This window comes from Ahaetulla prasina, chromosome 1 (assembly GCF_028640845.1).
Source record: "Ahaetulla prasina isolate Xishuangbanna chromosome 1, ASM2864084v1, whole genome shotgun sequence".
In the NCBI taxonomy this organism is placed as follows: Eukaryota; Metazoa; Chordata; class Lepidosauria; order Squamata; family Colubridae; genus Ahaetulla; species Ahaetulla prasina.
This window is the reverse complement of record NC_080539.1, coordinates 77,522,185-77,548,373: the sequence shown is the minus strand read 5'-3', so window position 1 is coordinate 77,548,373 and position 26,189 is coordinate 77,522,185. Positions and strand designations below refer to the sequence as shown.

General features: G+C 36.7%; 1 protein-coding gene across 2 annotated transcripts; it reads right to left on the bottom strand.

The window, feature by feature from the left end:
* Window positions 1–3,837: 3,837 nt before the first annotated feature.
* QPCT (glutaminyl-peptide cyclotransferase) lies at window positions 3,838–18,127 on the bottom strand. Of its 2 annotated transcripts, XM_058164813.1 has the most exons (7): window positions 17,670–18,121; window positions 13,188–13,334; window positions 9,283–9,564; window positions 9,012–9,191; window positions 6,139–6,238; window positions 5,555–5,671; window positions 3,838–4,609 (listed from the first exon to the last, which is right to left on the bottom strand). In XM_058164813.1, exons 1-7 carry the CDS (start codon window positions 17,799–17,801, stop codon window positions 4,461–4,463), a joined length of 1,107 nt encoding a protein of 368 aa, XP_058020796.1. In that variant the 5' UTR covers window positions 17,802–18,121; the 3' UTR covers window positions 3,838–4,460. The 2 variants fall into 2 exon arrangements, with proteins under 2 accessions (XP_058020796.1, XP_058020806.1); XM_058164823.1 differs by lacking the exon at window positions 9,283–9,564 and having other exon boundaries at window positions 17,670–18,127.
* Window positions 18,128–26,189: the final 8,062 nt, after the last annotated feature.

Below are 26,189 nucleotides of genomic sequence, written 5' to 3'. Positions count from 1 at the left end.
GCCGACACCACGACCCCCTTCATGCTTGGAAATCTGACATGGCATGGAGCTGACACCAAAGCTCCTTGCGCGCCAAACCGGCTTCAAAACTCACAAAACTTGTTTATTTCAGCTTGATCCGATCTGCAGGCTACCTACAAGTGAAGAAGCCCCCGCTGTAATTAGCACCGCTCAGCTGAGCGGCACAACTCCAGAGAGCACCACGAAGCTACAAAGTCTCTAAATTCAATTAAATTATTTTTAAAATGATAACAAAATAGCTATTAGAAAGTCCAAGCAGCGGAGCTGTAAGAATAAAGTCTCTCTTGGCCTGACTGAGTTAACGAACTGGAGTTCCAAGGGAGAATGGGGGAGTGTTTATGCAAATTTAACTCAGTCTCTGGCCAGTCAGATGAGATTAAACCCACTGCTTGGACTCTAAGCAGCGCACCAGAGAATATTATGTCCAATATATTTTTCATATGCAGTTACTTTTCTGGAAGAAAGATGACATCAGAGATTTTAAATAGGAACACATGGACAGCTAGAATTAGGGACAAGTTTCTCCCCTCCTCCAAGAGCATTGGCCTGAGGGGAAGAATTGTAGTGGTCCTGGATCCCTGAAGAGCTGAAAATTCCAGAGAAAGGCCTATAGCTGTGGTAGAGACCCAAAGAGAGGGATTCCTATGGTGGTGCCTAATTACAGAGGAGAGAAATGGAATTAAGAGCAGATATGGAGATTCAGAAATGGTGAAGCAAGGAAGACTCTGTCTTTATCTCCCATCACCAACATAAATTTCAGGCTGAGGAGAACTGCTGTAGGTGGACCAAAGGAAAACAGCATTTGGATTTTGATTGATTGATTGACAGGGAAGGAAACGCTGAAAAATACAGTCCAGAGCTGCTGACAATAAAAGTGGCCTGATTTTATTACTATCCTGAAAGAATCTACAATAGGATGGGTATGTTGTCGCAATTTCAGCATTCAACATTCAGCATTCAACGTTCAGCATTTATTCTTTTCAGCCTGATTGAAAGATTACTTCATTTTAAGCCCTCTTCCCTCCCTCCCCTAGATTTTGTGACCCAGAGCTTCTGTAGCCTGTGCTGTCCTTCCTGGTGCAGACATGCACAAACGTGTATAGATGAAGAATGACCTAGAAAAAAAATACTTCACCTGGTTACGCAAAATATAACACAGGGGCTTTCCATGCCTACTGCTAGGGAAGGAGTTGAAAAAAAAATCCAAAATCCATGCTCGGCAAGTTTTCCCCACCTTGTTAACATTCCTGGGTAAAGGCAGCAAAAGGTTTCAAGCAGGAGACTTAGCTCATATTTAACTTGAGCCCATCTGCTTTCCACCAAGAGTGCCAGGTTGAATATATTTTGTTCTGCATATTTGTGAGTGATGGAGATGTATACTTGCTACTTGCCTTGTGTGTCATAATTGGTTTTCCCTCAGTGACATCTTCCATTTAAATAAATGGATATTAATGGCCAGTTTGGGGTTAGCAAAGGTTTCCACTGTGGGAAATCAGAAGTGACTAACTTTTTAAACAGCTTTGGGGAATCCCATTTCTGCAACAGCAATCTCTTCTTTTCCCCTAATAAAGAATGTATCAGTTTATCCTGAGTTATTCAATGTAAGCATGATTACCTCCCCTGGATAAGTCTGCTATTCCTTTATGAACAGAAAGTCCTTTGAAAATTCTTTGATATTATTTTCATCATGAAATTACGAGATTATAGGCAATTAACCTGTAGCAAATATAAAGGTATGAATAAACATACAGTGGTGTTTAAAAGTTTCTGTACACTTCTGAATCATTAAGATTGCTGCAAAAAATATAACCTAAAACACGATCTGTCCTCCACACAAATCCTAAAACTAGATAAAGAACCAGTTAAGTAAAAAAGTCAAAATAGTGTACTTGTTCATTTATGAAAATAATGTAAAGCTACGGGTCTGTGTGTGGCAAGAGCATGTAAATCTCTAGATTTATCAATTCATTTGAAGGAGAAATTAAATTAATTGAAACTAAATTTCAATTAGTTGAAACCAATTTCAACTAATTGATTGAAATTGGTTTCAATCAATTAGTTGAAATCAGGGTCAAGTGTGGGAGATCCTGCCTTATTTAAAGAACAGAATTCTGGATAGTCATATCAAAATGATCTTCACGACACTGATATGTAGAACTGTGTCAGCTCAAACAAAGAAAAGTTTTGACGACCTCAAAAAAACAGATGTTGATGATCAGAATAACATTTAAAAAACTAATCTCTGTTTCATTGGTGAATATCAATTTTCACAAGACCAACATCAGGTCAACTCTGAAAAAATAAGCATGGCAGGGTTGTAAGGAGACTTTTCTTTTTTTTTAAAAAAAAAGGAAAATTTATTACCAAGTTATAGGTTTAGATTGTATTTTATGGAACAATGTTACATGCCTATTTATAATGGTATTTTCTTTTGGAGCAACTGATTAAATCAGATTTTAAAAACCTATGTGTTTTTTATCTTGTCTATAACAGTTCAACCATTCTCAAATTGTACTGTATAGTCTAGCTAGCTCATTTAAATCTACTTATGATGCACAGGAATTCCTTCTGTCCAAAGTTATATTTAAATATTGCTCCTATATGAATAATTTCTCCTTCCCTAATATATAATTGTTATACAGCTTATAAAATTTATGGAATTTCTTCTTTTCTATGCATTGGCCTCATTTTGTATGTTTGATTTCTGATGTTCCCTGCCAGCTTTCCACAAGGGAACTCCATGGAGAAGCTGTCAGGAAGTTACTTCCATTCCCACTGCTTCCTATTCTGTTTCTCTGTTTAGATAAGGAAATCTTTCCATGTCTAGTTTCAACTAACAACTCCCCCCACCCTTAACCACTACTATAGGAACCGAAAGGAGAATATGATTGTAAAGGCAGGGGTTTAGGGATAGTTGCTTTTTGTTCAACCATATATGTGCAGAATTTACCCCATTAATTATAGTGTGTTTATACTATCTTATATAACTTCCTATCTATACTGAATTCCTAGTATATCAGAAATGTTAAGCTGCTGACAGAATCACATATTTCCTATCTTCATAGAAAAATGTGTTTAGATGAACAATGCCTGTAAAATTACAGTTTTGGAACTCAAACTTATATAAAATTGGCTATTATGTTGTCAAATTAATGCTAGTGCATGGTGCCGATATATAATCAAGGAAAAGGATTTTTTCCCCATAAGGCAGAGTTATTTTGTAATGTTGATTAGTGTAGTAAGATCAATGCACTCTTTTTTATATAATTAGGAAAGCCAGTTTGGTGTAGTGGTTAAGGCACAGGCTAGAAACCTGGGGATTGAGTTCTAGTCCTACCATAATCACAAAAAAGGGTGAGTGGCCTTGGGCCAGGCTCTTTCTCTAAGTCCTAGAAAGGAGGTAATAGCAATCATTTCTGAAAAACCTTACCAAGAAAAATGCAGGGTTTGTCTAGGTAATTGCCAAGACTAATATGAAGTATATATTTAAAATATTAACTGTTGAATCATGCTGCTATTTTGGGCATTGTTTTCTGAGGGCCTTCAGGGAATGAAATAAATGGAAGAATGAATGTTAGCTCACGTCTGCACTGGAGGAAGGTTACAGGAATGCTTAAATGTAGCCTCAAAATATGTTCATAATATCAGTGGATTTTACTACCCATCTATGAGTCACTTGCAAATTTGAATATCATTAATGTCAATAAAGGGCTAACTGTATGCTGAGATCACTCATCATCAGATAAACTGTAATCAGCCAATATGTATTTTACAGCATGATTTAATAAGATGTAGATTAATGATTTGTATACCTGATTCAGAATTGTAGTCCAGGCAGTCATTCCCTGTTTTTTATTGGCACTCACAACTATAGAAGACTCCAACATTGGCACCTTAAATCATATTTGGGAATCATTTAAACAGCAGTGCAATAAACTAGCCACATACAGGTTTTTGTTGTTGTTGTTTGTTTTGCAGCCCTTGTCTTCTGCACATGTGTGAATTGGCAGGTCAAAGGTGTTCAGAGTCTCACCCTGAGATGCTTAATTGTTCTTTTTAACATCACATTAGTCAAGTTATGAAACATGTATATTAAAGATTAATAGAAAGAAGTTAACATCTAAGATATCTAAACACTTCACATTCATTTTTAAATTAAAAAGTAAATTAAATTAAAATGGTATTTTGATATTTTTTTTACATCTTGCTTCTCATAATAATATAATTAACTTTTACACTGCCAGGTATTTGTTACTTAGGAATAAATTTTAAAATTTCACTAACATTATAAAATCTAGATGGACAATCTTTCAGTTTTTGTCATGGACAAGGCGTAAAGTAGGAGATCTGATTGCTATATCTACAGTAAAGGCCTATTCTTGGAAGAATCCTAAACAGAACTAAGTGTTTAGAACAAAATATGAATTTAAGGGTAACAGTTATCCCAAATTGAGATACTCCAGCACAAAAACTTGCAGAATTTTGCTGAGGTTGTCAATAGTTGGCTTGTCAAGATTCTCTTCATTGTCCTCCATAGTGTGCCATACTCTAGGGAAAGGTGAAGGTATCAAGTGTAGGATTGGAACACCTGTTGGGATAAGAGAACAATAAGATGAGTTGGTCCAACTTTTGAGACAACTGTTATTTCTCAACATTGTACAATACATAAACTGAAAGCGTGATGGTGTTAATGTTGTAATCTCATTGTTTAATCTACTAAATATCAGAACATTATTAAAACTCCACTGCTGCTAAAATTGTAAGAACATTTAAAGACTAATATCATTTTTGGCAAAAAAGTATTTTGAACAATAGATTTTGCCTAACAGGGTATTTTGAAGTGGGATATATCTTTAAACATAAACATTTTTTAAGTTCTGCTTATAAATAGCAAATCCAATTTTTACCTCTAAAACAGGAATGTCCACAGGAAGATGATCTGACATAAACTTTTCCTTTTGTATGTGCCCTGGGTGGACCCCTGAATATCCTAAAGGGCAACACCTCCTACTCTAGAGAAGAGTATTTGGAGTAATAGATTGAAAAGTATGGCACAATATCCTTTGACAAAATTACTTTGTATATGTGAATTGAATAGACATTCTGTCTAAAAGTTTTATTTACATTTCTTTTTCTGTTTATATAATACTCGGTTGATGGACTGCTGCCAATGTATTTCACTTAATTTGTATTGCCATGCTGGAAAAAAAGATCCAAAATCATTCAATCTCTCTCTCTCTCTCTCTCTCCCTCTCTCTCTCTCTCAAATTTACAATCTGAAATGGGATGAGAAAAGACATAATTATGCAATATCTGTTAATTACAATCACTGACTTCCTTGTATTAATGTTATGTTTTGTCAAAAATAAAATAAGCCACATTCTGAAAAATGGGTTTATGACCAGACCTGACTCTATAAAAATGAACATTTGCACAATTCCTTAAGTTTGGAGAAAGATTTGCATAGAAAAATGACACTTTTATGTATATTGCTGAATATATGTCAATTAAAATACATTTTAAAAATCCATACCTCTTCTCAAAAATGGAATATGGTCATCCTCAACTGGATGTCGACGTAAATTACTCCGGAAGTACTGCCTCTCAGAAGAATAATTATTTAGCAAGCCCAAATCATGAAGATTTTGTTCTGCAAGTTGTGAATATCAAATAATTGTTTTTTTAAAAAAAGCTCTCAATCTGTTTAAAACATTTTGAAGCAAAAATGAGTTTTTCTTAGAATTCTATGTACCCTTAATGCTTTGTGAATGCAAACTCATAGTTATGATTGCTACTGTATCGCAGAAAATGGCCTTAGAACAGATATTTTGCTTAATCTGTATTGTACAGTTTTGGTAGCATTTGTAAAATTTTTATCTTAATCAACAGAGTCCACAATTATTTTTAAAAATATGTATATTTTTAAATTTCTAGTTAATTTCTTGATACTTCTGTAATGCATGAGTTTTTGTTTAAAAATCTCCTTCAAAGGGAAAAGATGTTCATAGCAACACTTGTGATAACATGATATTGTTAGAAATACTCTACCATATAAAACTAGAAAATGCAAATATCCCTTTACTAGTGGAACTGGTATATTTTGTAAAATGTTCTTACCAATGGCTTCAAGTCTCCCAAACCATCGAGCTGTGTTCAAAAAGTAAACAGGAAAAACAGGGTTTCGTGCACCAATTAAATCCAGCAATACAAAAAGATCCTATGGGAAATTGGTCAAGGTTAGTCCTTTAAATGCCACTCTCAGAGCTTTACCCATAAGAGAATATTAATGACTGTCTAAAAATCAGTAAATGTTGACAATTCCAGACGAATATTTCAAAATACTTATATTGCTGTACTTATACTGTTGAATATAAATATCTCACTGAGATTGAAATAATCTGTTCACAAACCTTAGTGTGACTCTTACTATAATTAGTAAGGACTTGATTCTGACTAATAAGTTTACAAAGACTTCAGATGACAACTGCTTTTAACTGGTATACCTCTGTATTTTTTAATCAATTAACTTTAGCTTTGTTTGTCTGTTTTATCTGATTAGTTTTTATTTCATTGCGGATTGTATTATTTTATTCTGTTGGTGGCGCCATGGTTAGAATGCAGTATTGCAGGCTAACTGCACCCTGCCAGGAGTTTGATTCTGACCGGCTCAAGGTTGAGCCTTGAGCCGGTCAGAATCAAGGAAGGATGGAAGGACGGAAGCATTCCATTCTTTTGAGGTCAGTAAAATGAGGACCCAGACTGTTGGGGGAAATATGGTGACATTGTAAACAGCTTAGAGAGGGCTGTAAAGCACTATGAAATGGTATAAGTCTAAGTGCTAATGTTATTCTAAATGATAGTTTAGAAAGTCATGCTTGCAATTCTTTTCATAACCCTACTCATATTTAAGGTGAAAAACATATATTCCATGGCTCTTTATTCATATCCTTGAGCTCTAGGAATAGGGCTACAAAAGAACTGAAAATTTTGGGATTTTATAGGATGGACTTGGTTTTGGACGCTTGGACTAGCAATTCTTTTACTTCAAAGGTTGCTTCTATAGAAACAATAATTGCCTATCAGCACAAAAATAAAAGCAGAATCTATTTTGTTAATTTCATTAAAGTTTGTACTAAATTTTGAATGTGGTATGTAATTATCTTTAGAACTCTGTTTCTAAAGATAGATCTCTCAGGTCCAATTGGTCTCCTCTAAAACCAAGGACTCAGGCATGGGGGACCCTGCTCAAGAAGGATATCAGACTCAGGAATCAGGAGCAACCAAGCACCAAAGGCTGACTGTGCTAGCAATAATCGTAAATGAAAAACACAAAGATCCTGATCCCAAGCAGCCACCCAATCTAAAAACATGCTGTGAACTCTGGAAAGTAGAGTAGAGGAACACCCAGAAGCAAAAATGGCAATTGTCTTAATTTAATCTTGTCCACATTAGCTAATATACTGCAACTTTGAGAAGTAGGTTGGGAACAAGGATTGGCATTTTTATGTCACTCAGTCCTATGTCCTTCTCTGAAACATATTTTCCATGGCACTTGGACCATTGGACTGCTCCTGGTCCACGTTTGCCTATGATCTGATCTGGCTTTGGAGTCACAGGCAAAATTTCACTTTCTTGTTAATGTTCTGGTGTGCTTGCACACATCAGAGCTCTGCCTGCTAAAGCCAGTAATTCTTAAAAACTTAAAAATAAACAGATTGAAACTCCATTTTGTGTATATGTTCATCCTGAAAGAGGCAGCTCCTTTATAGGGGTCTCCTGTCCCCCAAAGAATATCTTCCTCTCTTCCTGCTTAACAAATACACTTGGGGGGCAACTTCTTCCCTCCCATTCACAATACAGCCCCCAATAATTCAGCACTCTGCAACTTCCCTTCTCAGGACCCTGTTTAAAGTACTAATTGCGAAATATTTTTGTCTCTCTTCCAATTTTGTCTTTCTTCCTAAACATTGTAACATTTTAAAAATTGGTCTAATAGGAAATTAAAGGTAAAGGTTCCCCTCACACACATGTGCTAGTTGTTCCTGACTCTGGGGGCGGTGCTCATCTCTGTTTCAAAGCCGAAGAGCCAGCACGGTCCGAAGATGTCTCCGTGGTCATGTGGCCGGCATGACTAAACGCCAAAGGTGCACGGAATGCTGTTACCTTCCCACCAAAGAGGGGCCGGAATAGCTCAGGCTGTTAAGAAGCCTGTTATTAGAACACAGTAGCCTGCAATTACTGCAGGTTCAAGTCCGGCCCAAGGTTGACTCAGCCTTCCATCCTTTATAAGGTAGGTAAAATGAGGAACCAGATTGTTGGGGGGCAATAAGTTGACTTTGTAAGAAATATACAGATAGAATGAGACTATTGCTTTATACACTGTAAGCCGCCCTGAGTCTTCGGAGAAGGGCGGGATATTTTTTTTTTTTTTGTTTACATTTATACCCCGCCCTTCTCCAAGACTCAGGCGGCTTACAGTGTATAAGGCAATAGTCTCATTCTATTTGTATATTTTTTACAAAGTCAACTTATTGCCCTCAACAATCTGGGTCCTCATTTTACCTACCTTATAAAGGATGGAAGGCTGAGTCAACCTTGGGCCGGGCTCGAACCTGCAGTAATTGCAGGCTTTGTGTTCTTAATAACAGGCTGTTCTTAATAACAGGCCTTACCAGCCTGTGCCATTCATATAAATGTAAACAAAAAAAAAAAGCTGGTCCCTATTTTTTCTCCTTGCATTTTTTATGTGATTTTGAACTGCTAGGTTGGCAGAAGCTGGGACAAGAAATGGGAGCTCACCCCATTACGCAGCACTAGGGATTTGAACCACTGCTGACCTTTCAATCGACAAACTCAGCATCTTAGCCACTGAGCCACTGCATCCCTTAATAGGTAATTAATATTATATAAAATAGGAAATTAATGTTACACCAAAAACTTTGTATAGTTCTGCCATCCCTGTATCCATTATTTGTAAAGTTTTCACTTACAATGCCTTGAATTTGATTTGTGTTCCTGACGCCTGGTGGATGAGGAGTAGATGCCATTTTCTGGGCCAAAGATCTAGAGCCATACAGGGAATCTGAAGGGGACCATCGCACAAAAGCTTCTTCACCGTCAAAGAAAATAAGCTTCAGAGAAAGATCTGCCTTGGGTGGCAAGCTGCTTTGCTATGGAAAGAGTGGGAAACAGAATGGAAAGTGTTTCACCTTACTTAGAATCACAGTAAATGCAGGAGCAACTTGAAGACAAAGCAAATACCTTCAGAAAAGAAAGTTGTCTATCCAAGGACCTTGCCAATTCTAGCATCATTGCACAAGGCACAGCTGAGTCAGTGGCTCCAACAAACACTTTACCATCCAGTTGTGGCGGAAAATATTTTGAGTCATAATGGCAAGCAACCACCAAATGGCGCTTGGCAAGGGGATTGAGAGTACTGATTATATTTGAAAAAGTGCGGTATCCATAAGGAGTATGACTCTGAAACGTGTCTTCTTCAACAAGCCAGCCAGCCTGCAGTCCTTGTAGGCGATGTTTGATATGCTAAAATATATAGAACCAAAAATCAAGAGTAATTAATAATGTTAAATTTTAAATAAGTCCATACAAATCAATCCTGCAGGTGCCAACAAATTTCCTGAAGAAAATTAATGTTTTCCCCTGAAACCTATTATTTGAAAAATGTTCATTCACAACTTTGAATACATTTCTCTTCAGGAGACCTTTTCAAGCAGTCATAAGGTCTATTGATAATGAAGCAGAAAAAGTCTTCTGTTTCAGGCTGGAATTTTGTTTGCATACTGCAAACCAAAATTTTGGACCGAGCAAGCTCTATCAGCCTTTTTCAACATGGTACATTCCTATGCAGTCAATTCCCCTAACTTTCCGCCAGCTCACCTGTTATCTGCAGCATCTAAGAACAACTATCAAATACATCTAAAGGGCATCAGGCAAAGAAAATGTGATAATATACAGTATTCACGCCTTTCTCATTTTTAGCTTTTTAATATGAGAATGATTCTTTCAGAATGCTGGTACATTCACATATACCCAGTGGTGGTTAGCCCCCGGTTTGGACCGCTTCGCAAGAACTGGTAGTAAAACCGGTGGGAGGCTCCACCCACCGCGCATGCGGTCCCATTGCAAACTGGTAGTAAAGGTAAGTAGAACCCACCCCTGCATACACCCCCATCTTGGGGTCTCTTTTTTCCTCTATTAGCTCATGTTGCAAAGGAATGGATCGGAGAGGCAATTGTATATATGGACAAATCTAAAAGTTTTGGCCATTATGACCTTTGAAAAAGAGTGCTTCTGCAGTGAATATTACAGAAAGTACTAAAGGAGAATCAGGATGAGAAGATTCTATATTCATTACATTTTCTTTGTGGTCATAATTGCAGAAGGCATAGAAACTTTTAAAAATATGAAAGGCACAGAAATTGTTCAAAACATGAGAAAAATGGACTTCAGTCAGCAATTCCAGATTGAAATGCAAGAAAGACTTATGAAGGTAAGAGGTTCTCAATCCCAGCTGCTGTCACTTAATGATATATAATTGCTGCTCCCCCATCTGAGGATGTATCTTTGGATGTTTCCTTAGTAATATGTTTTCTCAGCTGCTCATTTCTATAGCAGCTCAAGAGTTGCTGCAATCAAGGCCTAAGAGAGCCTTCATTATCTTACAGAACATGTTGATACTTGTCTGTAAGTAACAGGGTTACAATTGGATAGTTGTAAACTATCCTTTTCTAACTAAAGGATAGTTAGAAAAATGTGTCTTCTATAAAATCAAACTTATGCACTGAAAAACAGGATTTAGTGCTAATCAGAATGAAGCTACAAAAGACATAAATATGTAAATGTAAAAAGACACTGGCAATGAAAAGAAGAATTTTACTTTAGCCATCTTTCCTTTTGTGAATTTATTAGAGCAACAGTCTAAGTATCATCATATTAAGCTCTTAAGTATATGAAAGGTTCCCAATATAGTCCATCACAAACTAAACACTTTGCAGCTTTTTATTACCTTTACCTTTCAGAGATTTTGAAAGGATAGAAAATACCAATGACTGCATCTCCAATGATCCATCTGTTAAGCTACTGAAGTTCGCAGATGACACAACAGTGATTGGTCTCATTCGAGACAATGACGAATCCGCATATAGACGAGAGGTCGAACGACTAGCCTTGTGGTGCAACCAAAACAATCTGGAACTGAACACACTCAAAACCGTAGAAATGGTGGTAGACTTTAGGAGAAACCCTTCCATACTTCCACCTCTCACAATACTTGACAACACAGTATCAACAGTAGAAACCTTCAAATTTCTAGGTTCTATCATATCGCAAGATCTCAAATGGACAGCTAACATCAAAAACATCATTAAAAAAGGACAACAAAGAATGTTCTTTCTGCGCTAACTCAGTAAGCTCAAACTGCCCAAGGAGCTGCTGATCCAATTCTACAGAGGAATTATTGAGTCTGTCATTTGCACCTCTATAACTGTCTGGTTCGGTTCTGCAACCCAACAAGAAAAACACAGACTTCAGAGGATAATTAGAACTGCAGAAAAAATAATTGCTACCAACCTGCCTTCCATTGAGGACCTGTATACTGCACGAATCAAGAAGAGGGCCGTGAAAATATTTGCAGATCACTTGCATCCTGGACATAAACTGTTTCAACTCCTACCCTCAAAACGACGCTATAGAGCACTGCACACCAGAACAACTAGACACAAGAACAGTTTTTTCCTGAAGGCCATCACTCTGCTAAACAAATAATTCCATCAACACTGTCAGACTATTTACTGAATCTGCACTACTATTAATCGTTTCATAGTTCCCATCACCAATCTCTTTCCACTTATGACTGTATGACTATAACTTGTTGCTGGCAATCCTTATGATTTATATTGATATATTGACCATCAATTGTGTTGTAAATGTTGTACCTTGATGAACGTATCTTTTCTTTTATGTACACTGAGAGCATATGCACCAAGACAAATTCCTTGTGTGTCCAATCACACTTGGCCAATAAAATTCTATTCTATTCTATTCTATTCTATTCTATTCTATTCTATTCTATTCTATTCTATTCTATTCTATTCTATTCTATTCTATTCTATTCTAAAAGGGGAAAAAATATTACCTGTGAGAATGAAGATGTATTTTAGGATATAGATTAATTCCAGAAATACATAATCACAGGTGTTGATTATCAGTGATACTTGTGGTAGTCTGTAAATGCTAATTATATAATTGTTTTGTTATGAGATGGGCAACAAATAAATAAATTTGGGAATGGAAATCCTAATATGCAGGGGATACTTTAATTAGATTTGTCATTTTCAGTGGTATGAACATCAAAGTTTTTACTAAAAACTTTTTTTTTCAGATACAGAACTGATCTTCTCCAGGAATAGTAGTACATACCTACTCTTTCTTGGATATGTTTAATTACTGCAGCACTGGAGATACTATTTTTGTTTAGGCTATTTGTGAGCAGTCTCCTAGGAAACAAGCATTTACTAGACATTCTTTGAAAGTGTTTATCTGCCTTTTTTTGCTTCATAAATTGTTGATCATTAAGCTTACATATCATCACATTCCAACTGTACTAAGAAAAATCACCATCATTTTTGGACAACATCTCCAATTGATCAGAATTTAGCATAATAAAGATCCTGCATACTTGTGACTGTATTTTATGACTGGAAAGTACAGTTTCTTCTCCAAGTTGTAATATATTAGTTGCTAGTGGCTATTTCCTGTGCTATCATTAGTGCTTACAACATAATTACTTTCTCCATTCAAGGAGCATTAACTGTTTTTCAATTAATGGTTACTAATTATACACCTGTATACCACCTCCTGAGTCATAAGCAGCATACCTTAAAAATGTGAAGGAAGAGGGAAGCAATTGAAAAGTTATTGCCTTTGTGTCCTGTCTCTAAACCTCCTGTTTAGAATCACTAGTCTGTTATACTATGACATAGAAAGACGGACTAGATGGCCTTTGGCTTGATTTAACAAGGCTTTTAAAATTTTCTTGCAATGATATTACCTCTGTGACATGTATATTGCAGTGTACTTATTCTATGTTCTCTATGCCTGTTGAATTATTTTGCCTCTTTCAATAGTTACAACTTGTTCTTTCTTACCTGCCGCACAGCATAACTCCCAGGTGATCCTGGATATCTCTCAATCAGGATTGGATGAAGATCATTTTGCCACATGCGATTAACATTTGTCTGTGAGGTGACCTGTAGGGTGCTAGTTGCATTTAAAATGGTTGGGCGATGGGAATACTGCAGAAAGAATTAAAGGAAAAATCAGGATGAGAAGATGTTCTATTGCTTATGTTGTTTTGTATTCGTGATGGAAATATTCAGATAAAATAGCTATTATCCATTTTTAGGGTTAAAATGAAAACTAGCAATAAGGAGCTGTTATACACTTTAATCTATTGACACACTGTGCATGGAAATATATGGCATTTCTGTAAGGTATTTTTACATATACACATGCTGTGCATAAGATAAGGACTGAAGACATTAGTGCAGTGATTCCTATTCTCTATTAAATCTTTAGGGGAGCCATGGTGCCACTTAATTTCTTCCAGAAAGCAAAGATTATTTTGTATCTCTCCCTAGGACTCAGTTCAAGTACATGCTAATTTTATGGTATATGGAGAGATTTCATTCATCTCTTTCCGTTGAGTCCCGGAAGAATGTAAGATGTAGTTTGACCCACATCCTTTTCCACATCTGAGTGTTTTCTTAAATCTTTCCTATTGCAAATTTAGCATTCTGCTAAATTTATAGATTTCCCATAAATATTGGAAAATATACTAAGAGACTTTTCTTAAGGGTAGCCTTATAAAAAATGCATATTAGGCAACAGAATTTTTAAGAGTAATGAAGATTAGATTGCTTGTAGTTAAAAAATAATGGAAAAAATAAAAATAATTGAAATGCTAGTCTATTTTACCTGCCAAGAAAATGTTGCATAGAAATCAATAAAAGCATGATTTTGATACAAGCATGTACAAGCATTTACCAATGCCAATTTGTGTCCGCTGAAAGACAAAACAAGATATTGCTTTATAGTCATGCTGCTGCTAAAGGAACAACTCCTTTACTAGATAGATAAAGAGATGAGAGATGAGAGAAAAAGCGGGAAGTAGCCCTTGACTTAAAACCGCAACCACATTTGATTATGACTGTGACCGTGGGGATGCTGTTATGGTTGTAAGTATGAGGATCAGTTGTAAGCATAAGGACCCGTTGTAAGTTATTTTTTTCAGTGCTGTTGTAACTTCACATGAAAAGTTGTACGTTGAGGACTACCTGCACAGAGCTTCAATACAAATTAGGCCAAAATACAAGACTGTTCAGTTCCACAAGAATCAATCTAGTCGCTTTCCAGACGATTACTTAAATTCATGTCAATCCAAATTACAAAACTTGCTGGATTTTTTTTTTTTTTTTTGCTTTGATGCCACCCTTTTGACTATATTAGGTGGTAGATAAAAGTAAACACCAGTCATTGGACCTAGGAGAGGTTTAATTGATTGAAAATGTTATACATTTTATATTGAAACTCAGTCATTTGAACTCCTACTTAGCAAAACGCCAGGCACCCAGACAAATTTTATATTCTTTATCTATTGTCTGATAAAAATTGGAAACTGACATATACAGCTGCAAAACTGTTACCTAGTAACAACAGTTTGCAGCAATGTGTTATCCTCTAAGGAAGTGAGTTGATGTTAAAAAAGTTCATTTTATGTTGAAGTTATAGCCATTAGATGTTATATTTCATAGATGCTCTTATGTGTATGGCTCTTGTCTAAGACTATAATAAACTATTTACTTATGTGTGCCAAATATTTGATTTAAAACCCCCTTAGTCTTTCAGGTAAGTAGAGCAATCCTCCAGTTCAAAGATCACTTCTATTTCCATGTAAAAAGAAAAGGGATGTTGAAATTCTCCAGTAATAGACTATGCACTACAGGCTGCCTGATCATGAATCTTTCTATTATGCTAAATTGAATATATGTAAACCACAGTAATACATATTTACTAAACTAAATCCAGGTTAAGGTAACTGTTTTTAATGTAAATTAAAATAAATTCAGGATAAATCCAATCAACATTCAGAACTATCCTCATTATAAACTATAAAAAATTGACATGTTTTATACACAAATATTTTATCACATAGCTACTATATAGAAAATCAGTTCATGGCTATTCTAATTTGAATGAAAGAAAAACAAATGCTATGTTCCTGAGAAGGCACTATTCCAAACAAATTAAAAGACTGATTATTTGAGTATTTTGTAATGAAGGTTTCTTCAGTATAATATGGAGAAAGAATTGGTCCTGTTTTCTTCAACATGAGGATGCTGAAGTTTGATTAGGAATGTTGTGTTTTTTTGGGTGGTGGTGGTGGTAAGACCCAGAATCCAGCCATGGAGGCTATTTGTCTTTTTTTCTCTTTGTGGTCTTCACATATTCCAACACATTTCACATCTCCCAACATTATTTGATATTATTATAGGTGTGTGGGTGCTTCCTGTGGTTCAGATAACTACAATTACTGCCATTCTTTTGGAGCCAGTCAAATTTGGGAGAAATTATCTTAGTTATATTTGCTAATGGTATATGTGAAGACTTGGTTTAATGTACTTTTTCTCAGTTTGTAAAGCAGATCAAAGTTATGCCAGTATAATTTGCCTGTATCTACAGAGTCAGTCTTGACTCTGCTTCTCTAATGAGGCTGATAGATGGTTGCTATCTTAATAGTTTACTATAGGGTAAATTAAAGTACATTGATTGATGGATTATTCTACTGGCAAGAAAAATATCAACCAATTGTTTCCCTTGGCTGCAGCTAAGGCTTGGCAGGTGACAGTGAGGTATTGCAATAGAAATTTTATCATTTCTGCATGTGTATTGGACACTGATGTACATACAAAAGGCATTGAGCCTTGCTTGTAACACATACCTGTCATCTTACGGATTTTGACTCTTTCCTTGGGCACCTCTATGCAGAAATGTCTTTATGTTTAATGAGACAACTTTGAGACAAAGTTAAGGAGATGTGTACGATGGGGCCTTAAGTGAGGCTGTTTTTGAGAAGTAGCCAGATGTTGCAATTAATGCAAAATGTAGCAATTAGACTGCTAATGAGTACAAAAGTGACGGGATCTTATCATGATTGTACTGAAAGGTCATCAGTACTTGTTGTTACTTACTGTACTTGATATACAATGTAAGCAATCAGTACAAAAAGACTTTAGACTTTTGATTTAAAGGTCTGCATTTCCTGTTATGCACCTGCTGTGATTGGTAAGCCCACATTCTTTCCGGCAAGAATTTCCTGTTGCTTCCAGGCTTTGATATGACCTTCCCTACATTCTTGGAAGGATTTAAGTAATTTACAAAGATGCTTCTCTTCCATAAGACTTTCAACTGTTAATTAATTTTAGTAATAACTTCAAATGCTTGCCAGAGCAAAATACAAAACAAAGGTTGAATAAATGCATTCTTTGCCGACCAAAGCTATGCAAGTTTCTCAGGAGAAATCCCTCCCTCCATGGCAAATTGATTGAGCGCAATTCTTATTTTGTTCTGCTTGGAATCTGCCCAACTGACCAGCTTGGGATCTACTCCTCTGTAAAAATAGAGAGGATCACAGTACTATATTTGTCCAATAGAAAGTTCCAATTTTGCTCTTTTTTCCCCCTGATAGAATTTGAGGACCTCTCAATTGTAGTAGGTCTGTTGTTTGGATACTGTCTCATCAGGTGCTGACCCACTTCAGATTTCTTGTCTTCAGCAATGTTGCTGTATCATGTGCCTTCAGATTTTGCCCATTAGTTGGTGAGGGTGCTACCATATTTTCCTCTCTAGTGCCTGAGAGCTGTGCTGATAGTGCAGCTGGGTAGGAGGCATTTATTTGTACATCAGCCTTCCAGATCACTTGTTTTTATGATACAATTAGCCACCTCATTAACCCCTCCAAAAAAAGACATACATCGTGCTACCGGATTTCTTCTGACCACTCCACAAATAAGAATAGCAATAGAACAAGGGTGTAACACAAAAGAGTTCAGGTCTCAACCACTCCAGCCACCCCAATGCCCCATGCATTATATTGGTATTACCATGAAAAAGAAATAAGCAGAACATCTAGATCCGGTCACAGTTTTGTTCCACATAGTATCAACCTTGTGAACTCTCAAGTTTACTCTTTCCACTATTTATTCAAAATGGACAGTATATGTGTATACATATGTATATAGGTATGTATGGATGTAGGTATATATATGTATGTATATACCAGTAGCATGTGTGTGTGTGTTATGTATGTGTATGTGTAGATATATACTTTCTTTTGAGGGCAGGCAACAAAATTTCATTTTTAATGTGTGCCAGTGTGCTCCCAGTAAAACTAATAACAATATAGGTCATCAAAAAGAAATCTCATACATTTTCTCCCTTTCATTCCCCCAAAGGCCAAAAATGCCGACCCAACAGGCATTGTCGTCACCCCCCGGTGTACTGGCCCTGCGCCCCCTTGCCCTTCGCCTCCCGCTGCACCCACAAAGCCGGGGGCGCTGCAAGCCACCCACCTTCTCCTGAGTCCAGTCCGCTCTGTCTTCTCGGCCACCTACATGCTGCGGGAAGCCCGGGAGAGCCAAGCAGAGTGCCCAGGCCAGGCAGAAGAATGCCGCCGCCTTGCTATCTCGTCTCTCTCTGCCCATGCCGTTGCAGAAGCAGGCCCCCCCCCCCACACTTTTGGCTGGGCAGGGAGCGAAGCCGACCCCGGCTGCCGGTGAAGGAGGCTCGCTCGAGCCTCAGAGGGAGGCAGATTCAGGCAAAGAGCCGGGCGCAACGGACGCAGCGTTGGAGAGCAGGCGGGAGATGGGACGGCGGCGGTTGCGGCGGCGCTTCGCTTCTGCCTTCCTGAGGCGCTTTTTGGCTTCGCGGCCGGCGGGTTTCTATCTTGCCTTGCCTACGTAACGCGGCGGGAGAGATGCTAATTCCCATCCCAATCAGTCCGTCTTTCCCACAGGAGTGGGTGGGCGGTTTTGTCCCTGGCACCACGTCAGCAGCATCAGGAGGACAACAGATGACTAATCCCGCCACTTTGGGCTGCAGCCAGAAGGGCAGCTCCCCCGTTTCCTCCTGGTCTTTTCCTCTCAAAGTGAGCGAGGTTCCTTCTATGCTATAGACGCCGGAGATGGTTTTTCCACTGATAAAAGTGAGCCGCGAGAGGCGCCTCATGATTATGATGATTTTTTTTACTTTTAAGATTCTCGTGAAGTAATGAATCAAAGCGTTGTCCTCTATTTCTCTCGAGTTATTTGGTACTTCAAACTGATCAGCTTGCAAAACTAGCACACATTTATAAATTATTGGAAGGATATGGGATTTGGGAGACTTTTTAGTACTTAAAAAAAGATGACAATAACGGTAGTTATTTAACAAAGCTCTTACAAGCAGCTCAGCCAACACATTGAATTCCTCCTACTGGAAGCTGGTGCCTTTCTGATGGGTTGGAGAACAAGAATTCTCTAAAATTCCCAGTCAGCATGCTGGGAATTACAGTTCAATTCTACAGTTGAACAAAATTACAGTTTGGATGGTTGCCTGTTTGTGGAAAAGTTCTCCATAAGTTTTCATAAATCGGATTCCAGTATAAGTTCCTACAGAATGTTTCTTTTAGTACATTAACAGTTCGATCAATTGTACACTGAGTTTGGGGAACTTTTTTTTTTCATTCGAAGGGTCTCTTTCTCATTCTTTCCCCAGCACAGTACGTATATTATCAAATCTGGATTGCAAAAATCCTGATGACTACTAGATGCTAGAAAGCATTAAGGAGTTCTGTAAATCTTTGCTGCTATCTAAAGCGATATAAAATGCTAGTGCCCATAGCTGATAGCTCCTGCATATGGGCATAAATAGTTAGGCATATGATAAAACATCTGGTTTTAAAGAGACAAGGGAAACTCCGCTTTTTTCCAATCCATGCATGACTGCTCTGTGCCCTGAGTTGGCTACCATAGTTTCATTTTTATAAAAAAGGAAACAAAAAGAAACAATAGTTATCAGTTAGCCAAAATTTGTATATAGTGTGAATACACCCATTGGGTGGTTTACCCAACCTGCTAAATGAAATCTGTTTAACCCTTTTTAAATTGAATACATAGTATCATAACTAGCTGCATTGACACAACAGACTAAGCCAAGCAAATATTATGACTGGATTAACCTGATCAATAAATAAAAGGAAGCACTTATCTCAGGGGTGTCAAACTCGACTTCATTGAGGACCACATTAGGGTTGTGTTTGACCTTGGGGAGTCCAGGGTGGGTGTGGTCAGGGTGGGCATTGCCAGCTCAACATCACTCATGTTGGGGGCGCCTGTGGCGGCCCTAGTGCTCTGCTAGCGAAAATGGGCTCCTGAGCTCCATTTTCAGCTGTGATGGCCTCCTACAACCCTTTGTCAATGAAAACGGAGTTTGGGAGTGCTGCCTCCGGCCCTCATAAGCTCCATTTTCAGCGGCAATGGCCTCCTGCAACCCTCTGCCAGCAAAAACGGAGCTGGGAGGGCTGCACAGCCCTCCCAAGCTTGTTTTTGCTGGCAGAGGCACCGTGGGTCAGTCCTTCGCTGTTTCCAGGGTGGGCCTGTGAGCCAGATCTAAGCACCTGGTGGGCAGGATCTGGGCCCTGGACCTTGACTTTGACACCCCTGAGTTATCTGATAGTCCACAGTTCTACTGGGCAAGTTGGAAAGTTCCTCAACTAATGAATTCACAGGTATTAAGCTAGGATCAGTTGATATTTCAGTCTTGAATAGTGCCTCTAAAGAGTCACTTTTGCCCAATTATAAATTAACTGATCTAAATTCCTTCCAACTTTTGGACATAGAGACAGAAGGCTAAGGAGCTGCAAAAGAGGACTGCTGTAGTTAACACCATATCTTTTCTATTATTTTTACACACCTGCTCTGCAGGAGCTTGTTTGTATGTGTGAAAGGGGGATGAGTGAAAGCAGAAAGAACATTTTTCCGTCTTTGTAAGTGGCTTCAATTTAAAGGAACCAGTGGAGTTTTTAAATATGTTAATATGTTAATAAAAGGAAGAGGAACTAACCAAGGTACTTGTTCTTCAGCAAACTTGTTCTTCAGCAAACTGAGAGTGCTTTCTGATAGCTGAGTTGCTTGGCAATGTATTACGATGGCAGAAATCCAGCATTTTAGTTTAATCCAAAAGGTAGTTTGCTTCTTTGTATTTTAGCATATGGTATAAACTCAACCACAAAATTTGTAAATCACAAATACTGCATTGAAAAAGCATTGTTTATTGAACAGTAGTTTAGAATATTGTATGACCACAGTTGAGTTAATAAGTTCTCCAAGATTCACACCAGCTATGCCTTTATATGTGGTGTAAAGACATCACCTGTCCTCCTCCTCCTCTGGGAGATAACTGGACATATGCAAACTATATAGAAAGACTACTATGTATATATTGCCATGCTGCAAAATATATTTAGATTAAATGTTCTTAAGAAGGCCATCCAAAGAGATTTTAATTGATTAACATATTAACACTGCTGCTTCAAGTTATTATATCACATTCAGTACAGTAATCAGAACTCACCACTGGGAGTTAGATATTTTCCTCCTAAGTAGATAACTTTCCTTCTTGTCAGAAAATTAGAGGAATCACAAAAGAAGGAGGGTTTTTATCCAAGCTGCAGCTGAGCTGACTGCGATGTGTTCAGTAATTCTGATTCATATCCTGTTATGAATCTGGCTGCCTTAATAGCATTGAGGAAGTGCCAGGATCCTGACAAAAGAACATCAGTGTTGTTGTGATTTGTGGACACTTGTTTGAATGGCATTATTTCCTTGCAGAGTTGCATAGAACAATGTTAGCAATAGACATCTTACTCCATGGAAGCATTCACACAATACACTGAGCTACAATTGACTTAATCTAATTTTCTGAGTTTGCAAACTACACCAAGTCATAAAAGAGCACATGGACTGAGACCATAAAACATCCTAGGCACTAAGAGCTGGTTGACTAGTTAGTAGTTTAGTGTGTCATAAACCACAGTCATTAAAGACACATTCACATCTCTAATAATTAAGGGCAATTTATGGTATCATCATCCCAGTCCAGCTCTATTCAACTAATCTTGATTTCAAATTTTGATTTCTGCAAAGTGACAATAATAGCCAGACTAGGCTTATGACCACTTGATTAATGAGCTCTTTAGGATAGAAAAAGGGAAGATGATAGTATAAATAGCCAAGTATTTAAGGGACATCTCTTTTTATGAAGTCAATTAGAATTTTAACCTAGCATAAATTCATATTTAAAATACTGTAGATTTCTTGCACAATTGTTGAGCATAATGTTACAGTGCCACCTAATGGTTTACTATGCGGAACAAACTGTTTTGACCAGTGCTTATGTACAGTACATGCTCTAATTAAACAGATTCTCAGTTATTGAATGACTTTCAGTTCTGTGCTGTTGAATTTGATAGTCTATATTTGTAGCCCTGATTATGTTTGATGGTTATGGCAGGAGACTGCATCAAATATTGCAAAGTCAATGAATCTCTTCCATTTCCAAATTTGGTTTTAGGACGGCAGGCATTGGTTTAGGAACATGTATTTTAAAGATGTACTCCATATTGTTGGACCACACCTTCTATCATCTCCAGCCAGCATGGAGGGCATCAAAAAATCCAATTTGGCTATAACAGTTTTTGGAAGGTGACCTAAATTTATGTGTAAAAACTTATTCAAGCTGCAGTTGGAATATGCATGTTATATTTTATTTTATACAAAGTATTTTGACTGTTTGTCAAACTATATAAAATATATCAAATGCATAATCTAATATGTAACTTTGGGGAAAATTCTGAGTTTTTAAAATAAAAGTTGGTTCAGAATTGACATGAATTAAGTAGAATTTATTTTTAGGTAAGTAAATGTATACTGTATAGGATTGCCGCAATAGTATTGAAATGATATAAGTTCCTAAAATTAATTGGGGATGTATGAGATGATCTAAAATTATTGTCTTTATTATGTAGTGAGATCAGGACAGAATTGCTGATGGGCCCCTGGAGATAGCTTGCTACGTATGTTGAAAATTGTAGATGCCATGGTGGATTAAGTAAAGTCGAGAAAGTCAACAGTTATTTAAACAATAGGTTGGTGTTGCAGGTCTTCCTGTTGGAAATGATTATAGTCTGAACTTCCAGAATAAGGGAGGGGCCTGCTGGCAATGATAATATATTCAGCTGTAAGGTTATCTTCTGGCACTACTGCTCTCTGGCTCGATAGTGGTGGGTACAGCCAGATGACTTCTAGTGATTTTACACACACACACACACACACACACACACACACACACACACACAGAGAGAGAGAGAGAGAGAGAGAGAGAGAGAGAGAATCTAGATCATATCAAGTCCCATGATACAAGCACCACAGAAAGAGAGAATATTCCTAAAACAATTGGAAGTGAATGTATTTGTCATAATTGGTTTATCTTTTGAGCTACTGTAGATCTCATAATTGAAGTCTGAACCTGTAATTTTTTAGAAGTTTCTCTGCCTTGGAAAAATATCTTGTCTTCATAGATTGTTTTAAGGTGGATGAGTGAGTAGAAATGTTCTTGCAGTCCTTCTTTTTTGCAAAAAAGTAACAACAAATTTACATGTTTTTATTCATAGTTCAAGTTTTAACAATTTATTATATTTATTAAGTCTAATCTTGGTGATAAAGTCTGAAGAGGCAGGTAATATCTTAGCCCATTTTAATTTCTATCTCAGAATCTTAAGTACAAAATCTTACTTTTTTTCTCTGGCTTTTGGCTACAATAAAGTTTTTGAATGATCAAAAAGAATTTACTTGCTTACATCAATAGATTATCAGTCTTAAATCATTTGTAACATTGTGCAGTATAATTACATATGTGAACATTGTATTTGCATGATTATATTCATACATATGAATGGTTTAATCAAAAGCTGCACTGAGTTTTAATTTCAAAAACAAAATACCTTAGAAATACAGAATCAAAAAAAGGTCTAATATAAGGTTTGCAAATGAGTGTTAGTGTTAATCAGCTCTCAGTTCTGATCCAGGTAAAGGAAGCTAAAGGTCAACTAATTCTTTTGTTGAATCTATTGGAAGCTATGTAACTAACTTTGTAACTTTACAAAGATGCTTTATTTCAATTTAGCAATGGTTCTGATAATACTCAGCATCCATCTGTTATCATGTACAAATTGGTGTATGTTTGAGAGGAACTGGAAAATATAAGCTTGATTTCACTTTTAATGTTGACTACTGTGGCTTAAAATGTTTATCTAATCAACCTCAATGATGTTCAAAGTGCTTGTGGGGGAATATTAGTCTAGATTAAAAAATGATTTATCAGAATTATTTAGAATGGCTCTTTACAATAACTTCAACGATCTAATAATAAACAATATTAAAATACATTAATATTTTAAAATTACAAATGAATGCAGCTCTACTGGCAACTTGAAAGGAATATTTTTAAAAACTATTTCCTATTTACCTGCCAAAATTATAATATAACTATGATATTAATATTATGTAGTACAAAATAAAAATGTACATTTTTGTTATTTTGGAATTATTAAGACATAATATTTAACTATAATCAATAAATTTAGGCAGTTGGATATGACATAGACGTATGACTTCATATAAGGTATCTGAAACAATCCATAATATTCGATGGTTTGTTACTTGTCTTTTAATCAAGCTTTTAATACAAATACATGTTTTCAAAATCTGTATATTAACTAAAAGGAAGATATCTTTTAAATTAACAACCCCCCCTTTAATATATCTTCTTAATTATTGGGGGTGCCATGGCTCAGCAATTAAAGACACTGAGCTTGTCAGCTGGAAAGCTGACAGTGTAGGTTTGAGATCCCAGCATTGCATAATGGGATGAACTCCCATTACTTACTCCAACTCCTGCTAACCTAGCAGTTTAAAAGCATGCAAATGTGAGTAGAGGTCACATAACCACGGAAATATCTTCAGACAACATTGGTTTCCTCACCTAAGAAATGGAGATGAGCACTGCCCCCTAGAATTGGACACAACTGGACAGAGGAATTATTGAGTCTGTCATTCGCACCTCTATAACTGTCTGGTTCGGTTCTGCAACCCAACAAGAAAAACACAGACTTCAGAGGATAATTAGAACTGCAGAAAAAATAATTGCTACCAACCTGCCTTCCATTGAGGACCTGTATACTGCACGAATCAAGAAGAGGGCCGTGAAAATATTTGCAGATCCCTCGCATCCTGGACATAAACTGTTTCAACTCCTACCCTCAAAACGACGCTATAGAGCACTGCACACCAGAACAACTAGACACAAGAACAGTTTTTTCCCGAAGGCCATCACTCTGCTAAACAAATAATTCCCTCAACACTGTCAGACTATTTACTGAATCTGCACTACTATTAATCGTTTCATAGTTCCCATCACCAATCTCTTTCCACTTATGACTGTATGACTATAACTTGTTGCTGGCAATCCTTATGATTTATATTGATATATTGATCATCAATTGTGTTGTAAATGTTGTACCTTGATGAACGTATCTTTTCTTTTATGTATACTGAGAGCATATGCACCAAGACAAATTCCTTGTGTGTCCAATCACACTTGGCCAATAAAAATTCTATTCTATTCTATTCATTATCTTTACCTTAACTATTATTCATTTCCAATTATAACTACGGTAAGTTTGTAGTACCAAATAACTTCAGAAAATATGCACATGTCCATAGCTTGCAATCATCCTGAATCAAATTAAATGTGGCCATCTCATGGTCAAAGCCTAAAAAGAACAAGCCATAAATCAAAGGTGTTTCAGACTTATCTTTCCTAAAAAAAAATTCCCCCATCCCCTAGTTTTAAAGCTGAATATTGCTTCAAAATCTGCTTGAAATCATATGAATGAGTTAATGCAAGTTTCTAATGTAAGTTCAAATAGATATTTGGATTCTGTTCAAATTCTGGGTTAGATAGCCTATTATTTTCCTCACTACCATGAGCAAAAATCAAAACATAACATTAAATATAAGTGCAAGTTGTGGAAAAAGTAAAACACAGTTTAATGCCATTGGCTCTTTGATTATCAAACAATTCTTCCTTTAGTATTCACAAAACATTTCATAATGCCATTATTCGGCTTAATAAATTGAAAAACATATTAGCATTTGATTATTGATTATTCTCAGGCAAGTAGAATCTTTCCTTTTCTTCACTTCTTACAGGCTACATTTAAATCCCTGAGGGTTTTCAATTAACAAAGATTTCTGCTTCATTTAAACCAGACCTACAGTTATCAGGTTCAGACAAACCAGGTTTTTAAATTACACTTAGGAGTTGATTTAAGACTTAGAATATATACAGGTAGTCCTCAATTTACAACAGCTCATTTAATGACTGTTCAAAGTTACAACAGCACTGAAAATAGTGACTTATTACTTATTTTTCACATAACTATTGCAGCATCCCAATGGTCACATGATCAAATTTTGGATGCTTGGCAACTGACTCATATTTATGACAGTTGCAGTGTCTTGGGACACTGTTTTGGGACTTTCTGGCAAGCAAAGTCAAGGGGGTAGCCAGATTCACTTAACTACCGTGTTACTACATGAACAATTGCAATGATTCACTTAACAACTGTGGCCAGCAAGGTTATAAAATGGGACAAAACTCACTTAATAAATGTCTCACTTAGCAACAGAAATTTTGGGCTCAGTTGTGGTTGTAAATCAAGGACTACCTGTAAATAAAACCTTAGAAGCAGAGTTTTTTGGGTTGGATGGTAGGAAATTATAGTGAACTGAAGTTTTTCTAGGATATGGTTATATCTTAAGAAATAAAAGGCAGCATCCCAATTGGATAAATAGCTAAACAGCTTTTTAAATAATTCAGTAAACTGAGATTATTATTCCAGAACAAATTGTAATTTGCACTGTTTACTTAATGTGCTTTGTATTTAATTTCTAAAAACATTGTTCTGTTTGTATTTTATTTGTATACATAAA